This window comes from Mytilus trossulus, chromosome 1 (assembly GCF_036588685.1).
Source record: "Mytilus trossulus isolate FHL-02 chromosome 1, PNRI_Mtr1.1.1.hap1, whole genome shotgun sequence".
NCBI lineage: Eukaryota > Metazoa > Mollusca > Bivalvia > Mytilida > Mytilidae > Mytilus > Mytilus trossulus.
In genome coordinates this window covers 86,348,581-86,367,854 of record NC_086373.1, presented here as the reverse complement: position 1 = coordinate 86,367,854, position 19,274 = coordinate 86,348,581, and the positions used below count along the sequence as shown (strand labels likewise).

General features: G+C 30.5%; 2 protein-coding genes across 4 annotated transcripts in view; one reads left to right on the top strand and one right to left on the bottom strand.

Moving 5' to 3' along the window:
• Positions 1–6,008, bottom strand: part of LOC134687913 (alpha-N-acetylglucosaminidase-like) — a 44,560-nt gene extending 38,552 nt beyond the window's left edge. The window contains exon 1 of the mRNA XM_063548407.1: positions 5,987–6,008. The gene's annotated coding sequence lies outside the window, so the exon portion shown is untranslated. The remainder of the gene's footprint in view (positions 1–5,986) is intronic.
• Positions 1–19,274, top strand: part of LOC134687951 (tyrosine-protein kinase SYK-like) — a 37,126-nt gene that overhangs the window by 4,254 nt on the left and 13,598 nt on the right. For 2 of the 3 annotated variants that reach the window (XM_063548417.1, XM_063548425.1), the window contains exons 4-12: positions 5,491–5,725; positions 10,509–10,556; positions 13,658–13,818; positions 14,307–14,439; positions 15,209–15,302; positions 16,314–16,405; positions 17,073–17,283; positions 17,861–17,992; positions 18,978–19,090. In XM_063548417.1, the coding sequence (XP_063404487.1) occupies positions 5,491–5,725; positions 10,509–10,556; positions 13,658–13,818; positions 14,307–14,439; positions 15,209–15,302; positions 16,314–16,405; positions 17,073–17,283; positions 17,861–17,992; positions 18,978–19,090 (1,219 nt within the window). The remainder of the gene's footprint in view (positions 1–5,490; positions 5,726–10,508; positions 10,557–13,657; positions 13,819–14,306; positions 14,440–15,208; positions 15,303–16,313; positions 16,406–17,072; positions 17,284–17,860; positions 17,993–18,977; positions 19,091–19,274) is intronic. The other variant, XM_063548431.1, reaches the window with a different exon arrangement.

The following is a 19,274-nucleotide window of genomic DNA, read 5'->3' as shown; positions in this document are numbered from 1 at the left end:
CAACACTGTTTAAAAAAGAAAAAAACACCCATAGAACTGAGAGTAGAGAAAAAGATAATTGGTCTTAAAAGTTGTTTACAGTTATAAACCAAGTCAATGTTAGCTTTAATTGGTACTTATAAACACGTAAGATCCAAAAGGTATTTGATGCTGATTCTTTTGTTCATCTAAAAGCAATACATATGCTCTTGGTCATACAAGTTTTGACCAAAACGTCCTTAGATAATCAGGGATCCAGTATTTAAGGTTATAATTGGAGTTATTGATTAAAATGAGGCAGTTTTATCACAGGAAGGATGTACATATATTATTTCTTACCAGTAAATATGAAACAATGGTATATTTAATTCTAAAAATCCCTATCCATAACAGTACCTTTATATATGAAAGTGTTTAACAACCTTGACTGGCTTTTCAGCCCTCGCACAGTCAGTTTACTAATTATCCAGTAGAGGGTGCCCTAAAAGTATATTCTTCAACATGTTCAATGCAAAAGGTGTCTGTGAAGTTTAGCCAATCTGCAATTTTGAGTTTCCTCTGATAAAAAAATTGCCCTGCAATTAATAAAACCTATTAGGGAAAAAAACTAGACTTTTCCTGCAAAGGTTTTGTTTGGATGTGTTACAATTTCATGGATACCTATGGCATCATGAGTCGAAAAAATGTAAATGCAGGGGAGGTAACAATGCATTAAGGGTCAACATCAAGGAGGACTTTCATTGCCCATGACAATCTTTATTTGCATTTAACACCAGATGACAATCCCAATGATGTTGTTACATATAAAAAGCCATGAAACTGTATAGCCCTTTATTTGTGTTCAGTTACCCAATTAGAAGTCAGTCCTAGGCAGTCAAGTGATTAGGATTCCACAATCTCATGGCTATCCTTAAAAAGTGATTAAGTAATCAAATCAACATTTCTCTACTTGAGATAATTCCTTGCATATGTAACTCCTACCACATCTTAGTATTATATGACAAAAGGGTTCATTTTTGGTTTCAATTGTACCTGCTGTCTGGAACTTTTAAATTTTAAAGTTTCTAGCTGATACTAAATGTTGTGTGTTGTTAATCCACCAGTTTAATGCTGTCCCATTTCAAGAATGTCTTTGCTCAGTTTTAGTGTTTTCTGTTTTTTTTTAAATTTATCAGTGATTGCCTTTTTTTGGTATTACATTGTATATTATAATTTATTATATTAGGTATGCCCTTTTTTTGGGGTGGGGGATGAATTGCTAGCTTGAAGTTCAAGGTCACATACTAAACTTGAAGTTGCACATCTTAGGTCCAAAAGATGTGTCTGCTCTGACATAAATCAGGGTATATTGGTTTTGCATTACACCAAGAAATTATTAATTGAATTTTAATATCGGATATGTTCCTTACGTCGTAACTACAATCCCCTTCCCTTTCATGAATTTGACCTACCGAATTAGATTTTTTACCGGATTTGTAATCACATAAGCAACACGACGGGTGCCGCATGTGGAGCAGGATCTGCTTACCCTTCCGAAGCACCTGAGATCACCCCTAGTTTTTGGTGGGGTTCGTGTTGTTTATTCTTTAGTTTTCTATGTTGTGTCATGTGTACTATTGTTTTTCTGCTTTTTCATTTTTAGCCATGGCGTTGTCAGTTTGTTTTAGATTTACGAGTTTGACTGTCCCTTTGGTATCTTTCGTCCCTCTTTTAAGGTGCCAAATTCTTGTTTTTTCTGTCAAAATCTGATTTAATTCACTCTTTAGTGTTGTGGATGACTTGGTTTATATGCAAAATAAAAATTATGAAAATTCAAACACAATTACCATTATAAGTAGAACAAATTATATTAAAAAATGAAAGCCAATCATATCTATAGTAATAATTTCAAGTGATGGTATATCGAATGAAGTTTACAATTTATTAATTTATATTTTGTAACAATAAAATTAAATGATCGTCATGATCCTGTATCAGGAAGTATCATTAAATTTTGATGTTATTTGATGTATTGATCTTTCTAATTATATTAATTTAATTTATATATGTGGCAAATTATCTGTTTAATGATAATCAGTATTAAGACCAATAAAACCCTGCTAAAAATAAAACATTGTGGGCCTGAGATCCTTTAAAGGCCTGGATAAAATACTGATTATTTATAATAATCTTTTACTTATGATTGTTCGAAACCTACATTTATCTTCCCAAATTATTCCAATTTACAGTTACATGGGGACGCCTTTAGAGTGTTATGATGGTTCTTGGAATATCTCTTGTACTTTTGGTATCCCACAAATAATAATATGGATTCATTATTATTTGTGAATTACCAATTTTCAAGGTTTAAGAGGGTATAGAAAACCACAAATTTAAATAAAGTATGAATTTTCCATAGACTTATATGCAGACTTTGGCAGTACATTTGTACCAAAAATTATATATTCAGGAAAAAACTTTTTTCTTCAATCCACAAAAAAATATAATCCTTGAAAATAAAAGAATCCACATTAAAAATGAAATCTTATTTCAGGTAAATTCATTAGTGCATTTTCATTAAGGCTATTTAACAAAGACTGGCACATATTGATAACAGATACACAATAAATCAAAAATTACTGTATACTCTGTCAAATTACAATGTATCTATTTTATTAATAGCTGACTCACTTGAACAAGGAAGTGAACAAATGTTTTGATATCAAATAATACTATTCCCTCTTGACTTTGACATTTGACCTTTTAAATCAATACTTCCTGTTTCCCCTTGACTACTTATCAATGAGTATACACTGATGTAACATGCACATGCATATTTATAGCTTAGGGAAAAGTGAAAACTTAATATAACTGAAAAATTACTTATGCAAAAGTACAATGTATATATACTTTTAATACTGATTTTCATTTTTGTTTGACATATACTTATTCAGTTGATTTTGTGAGCATTGGAGAGCCACAAATTTATTTTTTTGTAAAAATACAATGTTCCTTTAGATTTTCATTTTTTGCTAAGTTTCTCTCTAAGAATTGGTCAAAATTATGAAATTAAGAATTAACATGAAAGGGTTTTTCAAAAATCCATGAAAAAATGTTTATTGACAGTAGAACAAAATTTAATGAATAATATGTAAAAGATAAAAAAAGATATTGGAATTTATGGAAAAATATTATATAAAATAGTCAACTGTACCATTTGCAATCAACATTGAGACTGAAGAAAGCCTGAATGCAGCAAACTAAAATCTACCTGAAACAAAATAAGGGCTAGATTTCTTCAATGTAGATACTTGTATTGAGAGAATTTTTTTTGGCCAGTAGGTCAACGTTAAAGATCATAGTTTATAAAAATAGAGTTTTATTTCTAATTATATTTTTTTTATCCATAAATCAAACCTTAAAAATATATGCTGGACTTTACTCTATGGGTAAAAAAAATCCTTGGATTTTTGGGTAACTTAAGATCAAAGTTCAAAGTCACATCAGTAATTGGTGAACCAAAATTTGGGCCAAACTTTTGTGTTCAGATAATTTTTTTACTTTTTTTAAAAAATCAGCCTTCAATAGTTCACCAAACTGCGATATTTTATGTGAATGACATTATAACTTTATTGTTCAAAGGCAGAAGACATGGATGCTTCATACCTAGTATGCAGATAGATGCCTTATGTTACGAAGTTTCCGTCTGTCATATGTCTATTGTCCTTGACCTCATTTTTCATGATTCAGTGTCTGCTGGAAAAGAAATTGAAATTATTTTGTTATATGAATTTTACTTATGAGTAGTATAAAATTAACTATATTTGGTTAATGGGTTCCTTGTAACGTTTCCACTGACCTAATTCTGATTTAATGGATCATTGGTCAAGGTTAAAGTTATGTTATTAGTCCGAGTCTCAGATAATTAACATGAGGCCAACATATGTGGTGTATGGAATTATTATAAGTCCTACATGTCAGTCTGGCAGGTTTTAAACCTATCAGTAAAACCAGGATAGTATTTCTGTGCAATCTCTCTGAAGTTATCAAAGCAATTTTAATCTACTTTGATAGAAAAGTTCACCAAAGGTAAGTCGAATTTCCTTCACAATTGAAACTGAAGCCCTTAGCAAGATAAAATTGCAAAATGAAGTGATTAAGTTAAAGATGTATGTTCCTCCTATCTTTTCAATATATATTTATCACCAATGTTTACATTCAATAGCCTCCATTTTTGACAAAAATATGTATTTTCCCCATCTTATGTTATTTTTTTTGGTTTAGTATAAAAGAGCCATTACAGTTGTTCATTTTGGTATAAAGAATTTTTATCTTGCTGGTAAATGAAAAATTTGTTCCATTTTTATTCCCAACTGTTGGGAACTTCAATAAATTGATTTAACTCTGTATATCTGTTTTCTACATATTTCTGTCTCGTTTTATATATTACCAGCCAGACCATAGCTTCTCTAAATGTTCATTTGTATATATGATTTCATGTTATGTACATATATTATTACATTTTTGTTTTGAGATTTTAAACACAATTTTACATATGTTTAAGATGTACTGTGTGGCACATTTTCTGATTGTCAACGCTTCTTTAGACCATTTTTTACAAGACATTTATTAATTTTGTATTGTGTTATCAAAAGCAAAACTATGCAGTGGCGGATCCAGAGGGGGGGTTCCGGGGGTTCGCACCCCCCCTTTATTTTGGCCAATCAATGCATTTGTATCGGGACATATGTTTTGCACCCCCCCTTTGCCCTGGGATAGCACCCCCCCTTTGGAAAATTCCTGCATCCGCCCCTGCTATGGTATTTGTTTGATACACACCTTTATGTTACCAATTACCTCCAAACTTTTGAAGGAAGGCGATAATATCCCTGTTGGCCATGTACCTGGTTTATTTCTGTTTCATGTTGGTACATTGGATGTTTGTTTGGTTTTCCATGGTGTTTGTCATAAACATTTCAGATAAAATTTAATTCAGAAGAGGTCTTTTTATGACCCCACCTTGTTTAAGGGAGCATAAAGTTTACCCTTGTCTGTCTGTATGTCCATAAATTGGTTTCTTTTCTGTAACTTATGTCTGGCGGAATTAAATTTTAAGAATCTTATACACAAAGCTAATAACCACAAAACACACATCAAGTTTGAATTATGATGGCGTCACTTTTACTGTTCTAGAGAGATGCCCCTTAACAAATAGAAATATTGCTGAATTTTTCATTTCTGTTCTCTTACTTAAGTTTGTCTCAACCAAATGTTATGAATCTTATACACAATGCTTATTACCACAAAACTCAGATCAAGTATGAATTTGGATATCATCCCTTTTACCATTTTTTAGAACTTCACATTGTATGTCACTTTCTATCTTTATATGCAAACTACATGCAGGGGTATCATCTGTGTTCCATGGACGCATTTCCACAATTTGTTTTATAGCAACATTAACTTGACAGTTTATCATTTTTTACTGATAATAATACATGAAGCTAAATATTCAACTTAATTATATTTTAGTTTTCATCACTACAACATCGAGAAAAGACAAGATGGCATGTATAAAATATCTGATGGTCGGCCCTTTCCCGGACCTGTAGAATTAATACAACATCATGAGTATAATTTGGATGGTATGATTACAAATCCAAAGTTCCAATGTGTCAGGCAGCCATTCCAGAGACCTATAGCATTTAGAGGGATGACATATACAGAGCTTGAGAATGAACTTATATCTAAAGCAGAATCTATGAAGGTAAGAACAGATTAGAAAATAATTTGAGCTGTTTACTGCCTGTAACTTTCCCTGCCAAATTTCTTTCTTGCTTTTCTTTGTATAAGTATTGAGCTATGCTTTTTTAAAAGGCCCCCAAAAAATTGTGAATATTAAACCCTTGAAGTTTTAGTTTTAAAAACTTAAATAAGTCAACCTTCTACACGAAGGTAAAAAAAAAGAAGAGTGCAAATTGAAAAATTAAATACAAAATTAATGCTTTATGAAAGTATTTAAACTTACAGTAATGTAGACACCTACGATTTAAATCTTAATGCAGTCTCTATTTACCTTTTTCTTGGATTGAGTTTTTGACTTATATATCAATATATTTATCACATGATCTAACAAAGGAATGTCTATAATAATACAGTAACATCTGTTTTCTACATGCATGTGATCATACTATTGTTTTATGGGCATGTTAATGAATAAATCAGTTCTTCGTTATACAGTATAGTGCTAATAAAGGTCTATCTACTAACCAAAGAATAATTATGATGATGATTAAAGTAAGTTGTGAATAGGGATAGTGCACAAAGAAGATGATTGAATAAGTAGTGATTTGGGGTAACTGTGAATTTCTGACTATTTGCACTAAACATAGATTATATAACACCTTCAACACAAAAAGTTGTGAATTAAAAATTAATTTACAAAATGTAATAAAAACAAATATTGCTGTAATCCTTGGTGTTTGAGGGTAACTAGTTGAGTTTAGTATTAAACACATACTTAATAACTATAAATTTTTGTAAACCTTTATCTAGGGAGGCCGTCTCAAAAGTTGCAAATGTTATACTTTGCACTGCTCCTTGTGGCATGTGACAAAGAAGTACTTTGACAAGGTTTAAAATCCCTTAGAAACTATCATCTGAATCTAATAAATGTAATATATATCATTGGAACATTTTGAACCTGATATTATATGCTAAATTGATATATCACTATATATATATATATCTATATGAATGACATTATTAATTATTAATTGCCAATGGAAGAAATAGCTGCAGAACCGTAGCACCTTTGACAGTTTTTATACGACCGCAAATTTTGAAAAAATTTTCGTCGTATATTGCCATCACGTTGGCGTCGTCGTCGTCGTCGTCGTCCGAATACTTTTAGTTTTCGCACTCTAACTTTAGTAAAAGTGAATAGAAATCTTTGAAATTTAAACACAAGGTTTATGACCACAAAATGAAGGTTGGTATTGATTTTGGGAGTTTTGGTCCCAACATTTTAGGAATTAGGGGCCAAAAAGGGCCCAAATAAGCATTTTTTTGGTTTTCGCACTATAACTTTAGTTTAAGTAAATAGAAATCTATGAAATTTTGACACAAGGTTTATGACCACAAAAGAAAGGTTGGGATTGATTTTGGGAGTTTTGGTTTCAACAGTTTTGGAATTAGGGGCCAAAAAAGGGCCGAAATAAGCATTATTCTTGGTTTTTGCACAATAACTTTAGTTTAAGTAAATAGAAATCAATGAAATTTAAACACAATGTTTATGACCACAAAAGGAAGATTGGTATTGATTTTGGGAGTGTCGGTCCCAACAGTTTAGGAATAAGGGGCCAAAAAGGGACCCAAATAAGCATTTTTCTTGGTTTTCACACCATAACGTTAGTATAAGTAAATAGAAATCTATGAAATTTAAACACAAGGTTTATGACCATAAAAGGAAGGTTGGTATTGATTTTGGGAGTTTTGGTCCCAACAGTTTAGGAAAAAGGGGCCCAAAGGGTCCAAAATTAAACTTTGTTTGATTTCATCAAAATTGAATAATTGGGGTTCTTTGATATGCCGAATCTAACTGTGTATGTAGATTCTTAACTTTCGGTCATGTTTTCAAATTGGTCTACATTAAGGTCCAAAGGGTCCAAAATTAAACTTAGTTTGATTTTGACAAAAAATGAATCGGTTGGGGTCTTTGATATGTTGAATCTAAAAATGTACTTAGATTCTTGATTTTTGGCCCAGTTTTCAAGTTGGTCCAAATCTGGGTCCAAAATTAAACTTTATTTGATTTCATCAAAAATTGAATAAATGGGGTTCTTTGATATGCCAAATCTAACTGTGTATGTAGATTCTTCATTTTTGGTCCCGTTTTCAAATTGGCCTACATTAAGGTCCAAAGGGTCCAAAATTAAACTAAGTTTGATTTTAACAAAAATTAAATTCTTGGGCCTCATTGATATGCTGAATCTAAACATGTACTTAGATTTTTGATTATGGGCCCAGTTTTTAAGTTGGTCCAAATCAGGATCTAAAATTATTATATTAAGTATTGTGCAATAGCAAGTCTTTTCAATTGCACAGTATTGTGCAATGGCAAGAAATATCTAATTTCACAATATTGTGAAATAGCCAATTTTTTTTTAATTAGAGTTATCTTTCTTTGTCCAAAATAGTAAGCAAGAAATATCTTATTGCAAGATTTTTTTTAATTGGAGTTATCTTTCTTTGTCCAGAATCAACTTAAATCTTTGTTATATACAGTATACAATATATATTCACTTTTTACTACCAACTGATAAATTTAAATAATCTTTACCATTCAGTGATAACAAGCAGTTTTTTTACATCTTAATATTTCATGATGTATTTAAGTGAGTAGTTATTGTTGCAATCTCCATTAGAATATTTTAATTAAGATTAGTTTTGGAATAAGGGAAAGGGGGATGTGATTAAAAAATTGGGTTCAATTTTTCTCATTTGAAATTTCATAAATAAAAAGATATTTTCTTCAAACATTTTTTTGAGAGGATTAATATTCAACAGCATAGTGAATTGCTCTAAGAGAAAACAAAAATTTTAAGTTCATTAGAACACATTCATTCTGTGTCAGAAACCTATGCTGTGTCAACTATTAAATCACAATCCAAATTTAGAGCTGAATCCAGCTTGAATGTTGTGTCCATACTTGCCCCAACTGTTCAGGTTTCAACCTCTGCGGTCGTATAAAGCTACGCCCTGCGGAGCATCTGGTTCTATTTGTGGAATATAGATATAGTTTAGGTTTTAGCAACTGTTCTAATTAGGTATGGAGAAGATTGATTCCAAGTTAATTTGAGAAGTTTTATGTACCTTCCAGTATGTCTGACTTGAAATCACTCAATGTCATCAAATCAACTGGAAGAACTATACTAAAATAGGAAGTTTTCAAATGGAAAATGAAAATAAAATTATCATGTTTTTTTTGTATATACGTAAGTCATAAATGAAGGTTTTTACTTAAGAGTTTGTTCCAATGGATGTACTTTCTTTTAGCTACATTTTTGTAATTAGAATTCTTTAACTCAAAAACTTTTAAAATACAATTATTCTACTAGATAAGCAGTTGATTCCTTGAAAATTATTATGGATGGATTTGAAAGTAGTTAATTTGCAGATTTACATTTGACCTTCAATAATGTGAAATAGGCCAGCTAAACCACATCTCCAAATGTGCAGGATTTTCTCGAAGTGTTGAAGACCCATTGGTGGTTGGGTTGTTTTTTGCTCTTTGGTCAGATTCTCCAGTTCCATTCTGAATTTTATTGGTATTGAAAACCCCTATCTTATCAAGTTATGTTTTTGATAGTGTGGTTCTAAAAGAGAACTTTATGGAGACTCAAATAGCTGCAAATAGCTTTTTAAAGCTCATCACAGTTGATTGTTTAATAAAAAAAGAAGTTAGTTTACCCATCAAACTTTAACAGTAATAGTGTCTGAATTTGTCTTTAAATGATGTTCCTATCTCAAAGGGCAGTAAATTGCTTATCATTTCATGCATAAAACTACCAAGGCAGTCATTGATGGACATTGTTTTAGCTGATGTTTTTTATGGTTAACCTGTGTCTATGAGTCTCCCCCCTTTTTTGACATGAAAGTTACTAGATGTTTTAATATGAGAGGGAGAATAATTTATGATTTGTAATGACATCCTAGTATGCTTATAATATTCAAAATACCTGTTCTTTCTATTCCAATAAACTCTCTGTTATTGCTTTGACAAAAAAATCTATTAATTATGCATGGCCTTGTTGAAAATACATTCTATGCTCATAATCATTAATGCCTAGCCTTTTTGAAAAAGCAGTTTACTTAATTTAGAACGATAGAAAATGTATGTCTATATAAGGGTACATGCATATAAGTATTTTGTTCTGTTATGCAAGTTTTCAGTAGACATTAAATGTCTTTTGAGATAAAATAAAATAGAATTTTTACCAAAACCTCTTACAATTCTGTTAAGGTTATTTGAATGGTAACCTGGTCTATATGATCATCTTATATTGAGACAAATCTAAGAAAGAAGTATTATCCAGACTGTATTCTCACAAGACTGTTTACAGATTAATCTTCATCTTCATTATGTAATAAAACAATGACCCAGAAAAAACAGTGAAAAAAACATGTTAACCATTTTACTGGTTTTTAATTCTGCCATTCTTTACAATTCTACAATTTATGGATCAACTGTGTCAAGAAATTCATTTGAACGTTATTTTTCCATTTGCAATGTTACTGTCTAAATATAGAAAATTATGTATCCATTAGAATAATTTTGGCTTCTACATCCATGTGCCAAAAGTATCAATTCGGCAGGTGTATGAGGTCCCCAAAATGAAATGAACAGATTTTAATGGTTTAGGAAATTCGCATTGGAAAACATACAAAATATTAAATCAAATCTCAAAAGGATAACTTTTTCTTCAGTTTAAAACTTGCAGGAAAAGTTTGAGCTTTTATCCTTTATTGAATTTTACTTTCTTCTGTAGAACAAATATACTGACTTCATTCATAGACATTCATTAAGTCTGGACAAGGTAAGAGAGCAGATCTGCTTGTGGAAATATGTTATCTCTCTCAAAATGTATATGATTCCAATACAAATCATTTAACTACATAATCTTTTAAAGAATGCAACTTTCTGAATTAACAAGTGTCCAAATCAAAGTGACTGAAATGTATTTGCAAATGAATGTATAGATTCTCTTTATGCATGGGTAACATTTTGCATTTTGACAGTTATAAGCTGATTGCCTAGTCTGCATGATGTTAAAACAGTTCCAATCCTGATTAAAATACAGATCCTTTATCTGTGCTATGCTTACAATGATCTGACATCACTCTGTTCTGCTTACTTATCTGATAATTAGTAGGTACATCACTCAACAATTTTAAAGTGTGCAGGCGCTTCGATTCAGACCAGCGTGTAATAAGCTATTTTTTCCAAAATATGGTTCTTTAACTCCTTATACTCAGGGTTCCCATCCGTCTGGCTTTCCTTTGAATGTTGTTAATTAATCACATAAGTGAACCTCAACAAAATCCTTGCAGGTGACTGTTTTTATGATAGTGTAAATGTAGGTAGTATTTTGCTTCCCATGTATTACCTTTCTCTCTCAATGCAAGTAAGTACCAATAGTAATTTGAGTATTAAAGTGACAATAGTGACACAGTCTATTTGACCTATAAGTCACATATTTGACAATATATGTAGGTTTATGTAATGTCACAGATTGTATTATAAAAATATGATATTTGTAATATTTTTCAAATAATTTCAAATTAATGTTCCAACATTTAAATTGAAATGTGTAGATATAAGATTTGTAGTTAAAATATCACTTGGCATCTAATATGTATTTTGCTCATTCAGTTTTTTGCATTAAAAATCATTAAAAAGTTAATTTTTCCAAAAATTTACTGCAATTTAAAGTATGTACTGTACTCCAAAAATGTTATTTCAAAAAATTAGATATAAAGAGGGCAATCATAGACATAATGGGACTCAATTTTGGTTTCTCTATTAGTTCATTATATGTGTACTTCTTGTTTCATAAGATGCTTACGCACTATGTTCTGGTGTCTCCTCCAGCTAAGCAATCAACATACTGAAATGATTGTCTCCACTTGTGTCAAACTGCCGCAAACATCCTTATTGCAGAGAATGCAACATTTAAAATGATCTTATACAAATGTATTGTTTTTGTTATTACCGCACCACTGGTATTGTACATTGTAATCTTGAACTGTATTGTTTTGTATAACTGATTTAGGATTGTATCTTTGTCATTGCCCCCCTGAGTGACCTTTAATAATTGGAATAAACACATATTGTACTGTATTGTATTTTCAACTGGAGTTTTGCATGAACATCTTCAGCTTTCCATCCTTTATAGTAAAATTCCACAATTGTAAATTGCAGTTGTTATGAAATCAAATCTATTCCGATAATATCTGTTATATCTAATAACTGTGTAATGTGTAATTAGTGTAATTGACCATTTTTGCAATGTATTGTGTAATTTAATTAATTACATTCCAATGTAATTGACCCCAAGTCTGTCCGATATCTTACCATATTAATCCATTGATGATACTGACTTGGAATCCCGCTAATATCTTTCTGAAATCCAATGTTGGGTGCAAATTTAATACCTATTGAAATAGTAGCTCTATTCTGATATTGTCATTGACTGATATTTATAAGTTATCTTTTTATGTAGTATATAACAGAAATATATACAAAATAGGCAAAAATATGAATGAGAGCATACAAGAAATGAAGAAAACTTAAATAATGATGGAAAAATCTTTTATTTTCTTAGATTATCTAAGAAATAATTTTAATGACCTCTAAATTATATTCATACAGACTTTTACTAAAATAAACGTTTCATTCACTCACTTTTTATGCTTAGTCCACTTAGCATTTAAAAGTGAAAAGTGCAGAATTAAGAATTTATATAAATCTGTTTTTTTACTAAGTTATTTTTACTACTGTTATGGGAAGTAACTCTTGTGCTTTTTAACATGATTTTTTTAAATAATTAATTTTACATGTATTTTATCATAAGTTTCATACATTATTGTATTAAAATATTGTTTAAATCGTTATAACTGTAATGGCTCAATTACAAATTTTACATGATTGACAATAATATTTTTTAGCAATTTTAAATAATGTTAAAAAGCCATTATAAGTATTGTAAAAAAATAACCTACGTTTTGTGTCTCCATTGACTAATTTACGTACAAAAATTGTTAGATATCTTTTTAAATCTCTCGAGTAAAAGTGTGGCAACACACAAAATAAATAATTAATGGAAGCCAGTGTCATATCAACTGCTGCTATAATTGTGTTGGATGTCTTATCATATAATAGGTAAAACGATTCACGCCAAAGGGAAACAGTGAGTAACACTTTACTTCAAATAAACAATAGAACATCAAGTCTAAAATTTTAAAAAGTAAACCAACAGTTTGTTATTTGCCCTTATTTTCTTTTCTTATGGATATGATTACAATTCTTGAATATCTAGTTAAGTGCAATGTTTTTACTAACTTTTAAATTTGTGTCATCAATGTCTGTCTCAGCTCTGATCTGTTAGTTCCTCTTTAACTTTTGAGTTTTAAATGCCCCCAGGGAATCGTCAACCTTTTTTTTCATAACTGTGATGTGAACCACTGAAGATGTTCAAACCATTCATGTGAAATTATTTGAGGTCTGTTCAATCCCAAATTAATATTTTATATGATATGTCTCATGTTGAAATGGGGGTCAAGTTACTTATTTGTAGTTTTAGCTTTGCTCTCAGGAGTTAGTCTTTGATACACCTTATCGCTAATCCCAGCTGACCCCAGAATTGGTCCCGTTCGAACTGTTGATGTCATACAACAATCACTTTTTCATTGTGGCATCAGATATTTTGTATTATGATGTCAAAATTTTACGGGAAACTGTGTGATGTCCAGTAATGGCAGACAAAAGTGATAAGGTGTATTAATTGCGAATTGGTGCTTTATGTCATTTTCCTTAAATATTGAAAACCACCAGTTCAATTCTATTTAAATTTTAAAATGTTGTTTATCATTATAAATGGAGGTTTTAATTGATAACATTTTACTCTTTTATTTGTAGAATGCCAAAATGGAGAGGGCTCTTGGTGCTCAAAGGGACCACTTAATTTTGTTAGTGGCTAAAGATCTTCATAAAAAGCAACCATGGTATCATGGGAAAATTACCAGAGATGAAGCTGATAAAAGAATGACTAAAGCAGGTCATGATGATGGAAAATTTCTGTAAGTTTTACTTCTTTTTAAATTAACTGACATAAACGTAAATTCAGGAGTTACTTTATTGTTGTAAAAATCTTAGTTGTTTTGAACAAATGAGATGTGTTCCTAAATTTGCACAACACATTTCTGAAAAAAATATATAAAGTTATTATCAGGAATATACTTATGTGACCTTGAAACTAAAAAATTAATGTATCATAAAAGGATGTCAATATGGAAGCAGTGGTTGGTGGAAAATATGGTTTTCATCCGTTTTAAAATATGTTTTCAGCTGTACACTTACACTATACTATCGTAGATCTTAAAGATATATATATCAATTGACAACTACTGACAAGATTCTTGAATTGTCTTTTTTATAAATCTGAAAATTACATTTACTCCATATGAAATACAGTGTTTATTGTCATTGAAGTTCATTTTGATATTAAATTAACCATTTTTTTCCTGAATTGAAATTATTAGCCAACTATAATGTGCTTCTTTTACAGAGTTAGACAAAGAGATGATAAAAAGACCTTTGCCTTAACATTAAGTTACAGAAATGAGGCCAGACATTATATGATTGATAAAAAAGAAAAATTTGCCATACAAGATGGTCCAAAATTTGATTGTTTAATGATGGTGAGTAAAACTGAGTGCTATAATCCTGCTCTAAAGATATAATAGTTTTCTTATATCTAACCAACTTTTTATGATTAAGTGACCTTATCATGTGCTGCTGTAGGGTTTACCTATATTAAATGACAAATTCCTTACAAAGAACTACACATTTTGAAACAATTGTTCACATAATAGAAAAACAAAGGATATGGGATATTCATTACACAAAATCAGTATATGCACAGCAAACAAAAAGCAAAGGAATAGAACTTATATAGCTGTTCTTCATCTCAAAATCACAGTACAACCTTCTACAAGGTGCAAACAAATATCCAAAAACTCTAAACTCACTGCAAGTTTAAGGCATTCACTAGCACCTGCTTGAGTGAAATTCTTAGCAAAAATAATTTGGATAGACTTTGCAAGATGTAACAATATTAAATCAGGCCTGGTAAAAAAAAAAACATACTGGGAAGTAGTAATTAGGAACCAAATAGTTTCCACACATAGGTGTAAATATAAAACTATGTAGAAAATATTAAAGTAACGAAGGTATCAGATGAACGGTAAAGGACTGGTGATTTTTGTAGAACACATATTGACATAATTTTATTGAATTGATATTTTATAAAATTTAAGTTTCATCAACCATTTTGATTTTAAGATATGATGCATGGAAATAATATAAACAAATTGAAACAGTTTTGATTTAAATAATGATTTATGCACATATTATACAACTGCATGTTCTCATAATTCAAGAGTATCATATGTTTATTTTCATTTTTAGTTGATTGACCATTATCATAATAAATCTGATGGGTTACTATGTAAACTAGCCACTCCTGTTCCTAAACCAGGGTATGATAAAAGTGCTTTGGCAAGTAAGTATTAACAAGTCTAGGTCTGTTCCCTTCTTAAAATATTCAGGAAGCTTTGGTTTTCTTAAACTTGCCAAATAATGGCTGTGTTTATGAAACATGTATCTAGATATAAGAATATGTGTTATGAGTGCCAATGTTTCACAAACTAGTTTGATTTACATTAGTCTTTTAGAGGATAATTCCTGTATGATTTGCATATTAGGGAATATGTTGATGTGATTGGTCAAAAGGACTTCCGGTAGTTAATCTTGACATTGGTTATTTTTTGATAGACAACGTTGACCAAACTTCTTTTCTTAACCAATGTAAACATGATGGCTGCGATAATAACACTGGCCTTAACAAAATTTAAATTCACCGCACATCAATCGTTAAATAAAATAATACTAAAAAACATTCGTTTGAATTATAATAAAGAGTTTTTGCAGTTTACTTTTTATCAGTTGGCAAATTTTATTGAGTACATATTTTTGCGTTATCCAACAAATATATTCATGCGACAGGCCTATCCAATGACTTTTAAATATATAATTTACATGTGGTAGAGGAAACAAGTGTTTAAGAATATATCTCCAATTTTAAAGAATTATAAAGATTAAAAGTCTTTTTAAATGACTGACTGAACCAAGTCACTCACAAACATATCACAAAAGTCTTTTCGGACTTTTTTTTTGTTTGTGAGGGAATTGGTCGAGCTTATACACCAATATATTCCTGTAAAAAGGCATTTAATCCTATAATAAGGAAATAAGAAGCCTTTGATGGTTGTCTTTGGCAATGACACACCATATCCTTATATTTAGATATGCACTAAAAAAATTTTTTTTACATTCATAGCATTTTGACCCATCCTCATGATGGCAATAACTCTACAATAATCAGAGCATTGTTATGTTACCATGAAAGAACAATTATTTTTGAACTGTAATAATGATCGAAGTTTCCATATCAAATCAAACTGTTTTTTTCCAATTTCCTATTTCTAAACTCTTTTGTTGAATTTGTTTTCAGAATATATGGAAAGCAGTACAAGACAAAACATGGTTTATTCTGATCATCAAATTCCAGGACGTAGGCCGTCACAAACCTCATTACACTCACCTGTAAGTTTTTACAAGTTTATTATGAGTTATTTATTTAATAGCATCTTATGACAAAGACCATCACTGTAAATTTAGAAATTATTGTGGCATTTATTTTTTTGTCATTTAAATTTTTGCGATATTGAGAAAAATCCTTTTAAATTCCTATGAAAAATTTTAAAATGCATGTTTCAACTATTGCCATTGTCAGCCTGTCGAATTTTTTGCAATTATTTCTAAATTTACAGTAATATTATGTGTTGTTAGGAGCCATTCAATGGCACTTGTTTAACAAAAGTCCTCGATTTTGTATATATATATGATGAAGAGCCTAGATTGACATAGATCAAAAATACTTATGTATGTATGGGAGTGAGTCACTGAAGTCAGAGGTCAAACTCTATTTTAAAACAAGACTTTTTTTTTACTTTTCTATTTCAGAATGACTAAAAATCTGAGATATTGAATACAAAAAAATCTGGAGTATTTTGCTTACCATATCAGACATTTAAAGAAATGATTTTTGTAAAATCAATCCCAATACATATTAGTTGTTTATGTTATAAAATATACCAATTCTTTTTGCTTTTTCAACATACCACGAGACTAATTATGATATGATCCACTAATGTTTATAAAATGGTCAAACGATATTAAAGAATATTTCCAAACTTTACATTCATTTTAGACTTCTCCAACTGGTAATAGCTTCCCAGGGAAAGTCCCATCCAGGGCTAATAGTAATCGAGATCGAGCTTTACCACTTCTTCCTCCAGAAGAAAATGCACCACAACCTCCCCCTACACGGACTAAATCTGGAATCATTGGCAGACCCCCACCTCCATTACCTACTGGTGCAGAAAGGGCAAACTGGACAGGTGGAAATTGGGAACAACCAGGTAAAGCCAAATATACAATATTTAGTTAAGATGTATTAAGGTCTGTCATTTAGAGATGACATAATAATATAAGGGATCAGAAAAATCGTTATGTCATATATTTTTATGGTTATTGTTCTTTTAAGTCATTTTATTGAAAGATTATAATTTTTGAAATGATAAAATTTTGAATCATCATACTTAATAGATGTACTGAAATGTAAAGTGATGTCAAATTGACTTAACTGGTAGATATCGTTGAAAAATTGTATAGTCAAGGATGTTTTATTACTTGGTTTTGCCAAATAATTAGAGCCCTGCCAAATGGCAGTTTGCCCTATAGTGATCAGTCTGTCTGTCAGTTAGTCCATCTGTTCATAACAGGTTGTGGAATACCGTTGTAATTTCATACTATATTCTATAAGATGTATATTAACAACACCAGAGGGTGTGTCATAATGTATGTACAATCTCAAAGGTCAAAGGTCAAGGTCAAGCACTTTGGTTGAAGTTGACAAACCAATGTCTTATGGCAAAGATCGTGCCCGCTCTATATATTGTGGAAAATGTAATTAATAAGTTATATTCAATTTTGTAGATGACGATCAGGACAGAAGAATTAAAATTGATATGGAAAGTTCACAGTTAGAAAAGATTTATGATGACCTCCCTAGAACAATGGAAACGTTTAGCATTAGACAATCTCAGCTTCAACTGGAAGAAGAACTTGGTAATGATTAAAATACTGTGGATTCATTTATTATCGTGGGTACTAATTTTCATGGATTAAGGAAAACTCACATATTCATAGATACTTAATTTCATGGTTTTGATGAAATCTGTATACAAGCAGATATAAATTTGTCATTCATTGATCATTTAATTTGTGGTCAACCTGTTACAACAAAATCCACGAAAAATTGGTATCCCACGAATAATAATAAATCCACAGTATTGTGAATCTTTAAGAAATAATTTATAAATGAAAGCAAACCATTGACTCTCATATGTTATTTACAATGAAATAAAACTGTAGTATGTACCAATAGAATTGCAGTAGGGAAACTTTACCATGGAGTTTCCTGCATTTATTGCATCAACTGTTGTTAAAAGAGACACGAAAGGTATCAAAGGAATATTCAAACTTATAATTCAAAAACAAACTGACAATGCCATGGCAAAAAAAACAAAAATACAAACAAAAAGACACAACATTATACAAAACACAGCATAGAAGTAGAAGATTAGGCAACACCAAACTCACAAAAAGCTGAGAATAATCTCAGGTCCTCTGGAATGGTAAGCAGATCCTGCTCCACATGTGACAACCCTTGTGTTGTTCATGTAAGTGCAAACCTGATGATTAGTCATATTCAGGGAAAAATGGTCAGAACTGTATTGACAACGTTTGGAACACATCTGTTGTCTTTTGTGAAACAGATATTCTTTTACGATCAACCAACTCATGATGGAGTCCATAAAAAGTTTGTAATTGGATCTTTGTATTAATGTATTCATCCAATTTTCGGACATTAATATAAATAAAGATATTTGTAACAAAGACTTCAATTTTGAAAAGAAAAGCACATTAGATTTAGAATATGTTAAACTCAATTATATTATAACGAAATGTATTATTCCAAGATCAACTTTACTTCTTATATATAAGAAATTCTTTGTTTTATATGAATATTTATATTTTCAATGATTGACAGGATCTGGCCAGTTTGGATCTGTACAGAAGGGATATTGTACATTAAAGAGAGAAGGAAAAATTCCTGTCGCTGTTAAGAAACTGAAAAGTGAGGACAAGTCTGCAGAGCAGGAGGTAATATATAAATCTGAAATGCTTATATCAGATAAAGAAAGATGATGATTGGTTGATAATTTTTTTTATTGTAGGTGTAAAATATCATCTTTGTTTTGATAAAGAGTTGACAGGGAGATTTAAAAAATTTATTGAGATAGTAAGCATATGACTGATTATGGTATATCAAGGACAAATTTTTAAG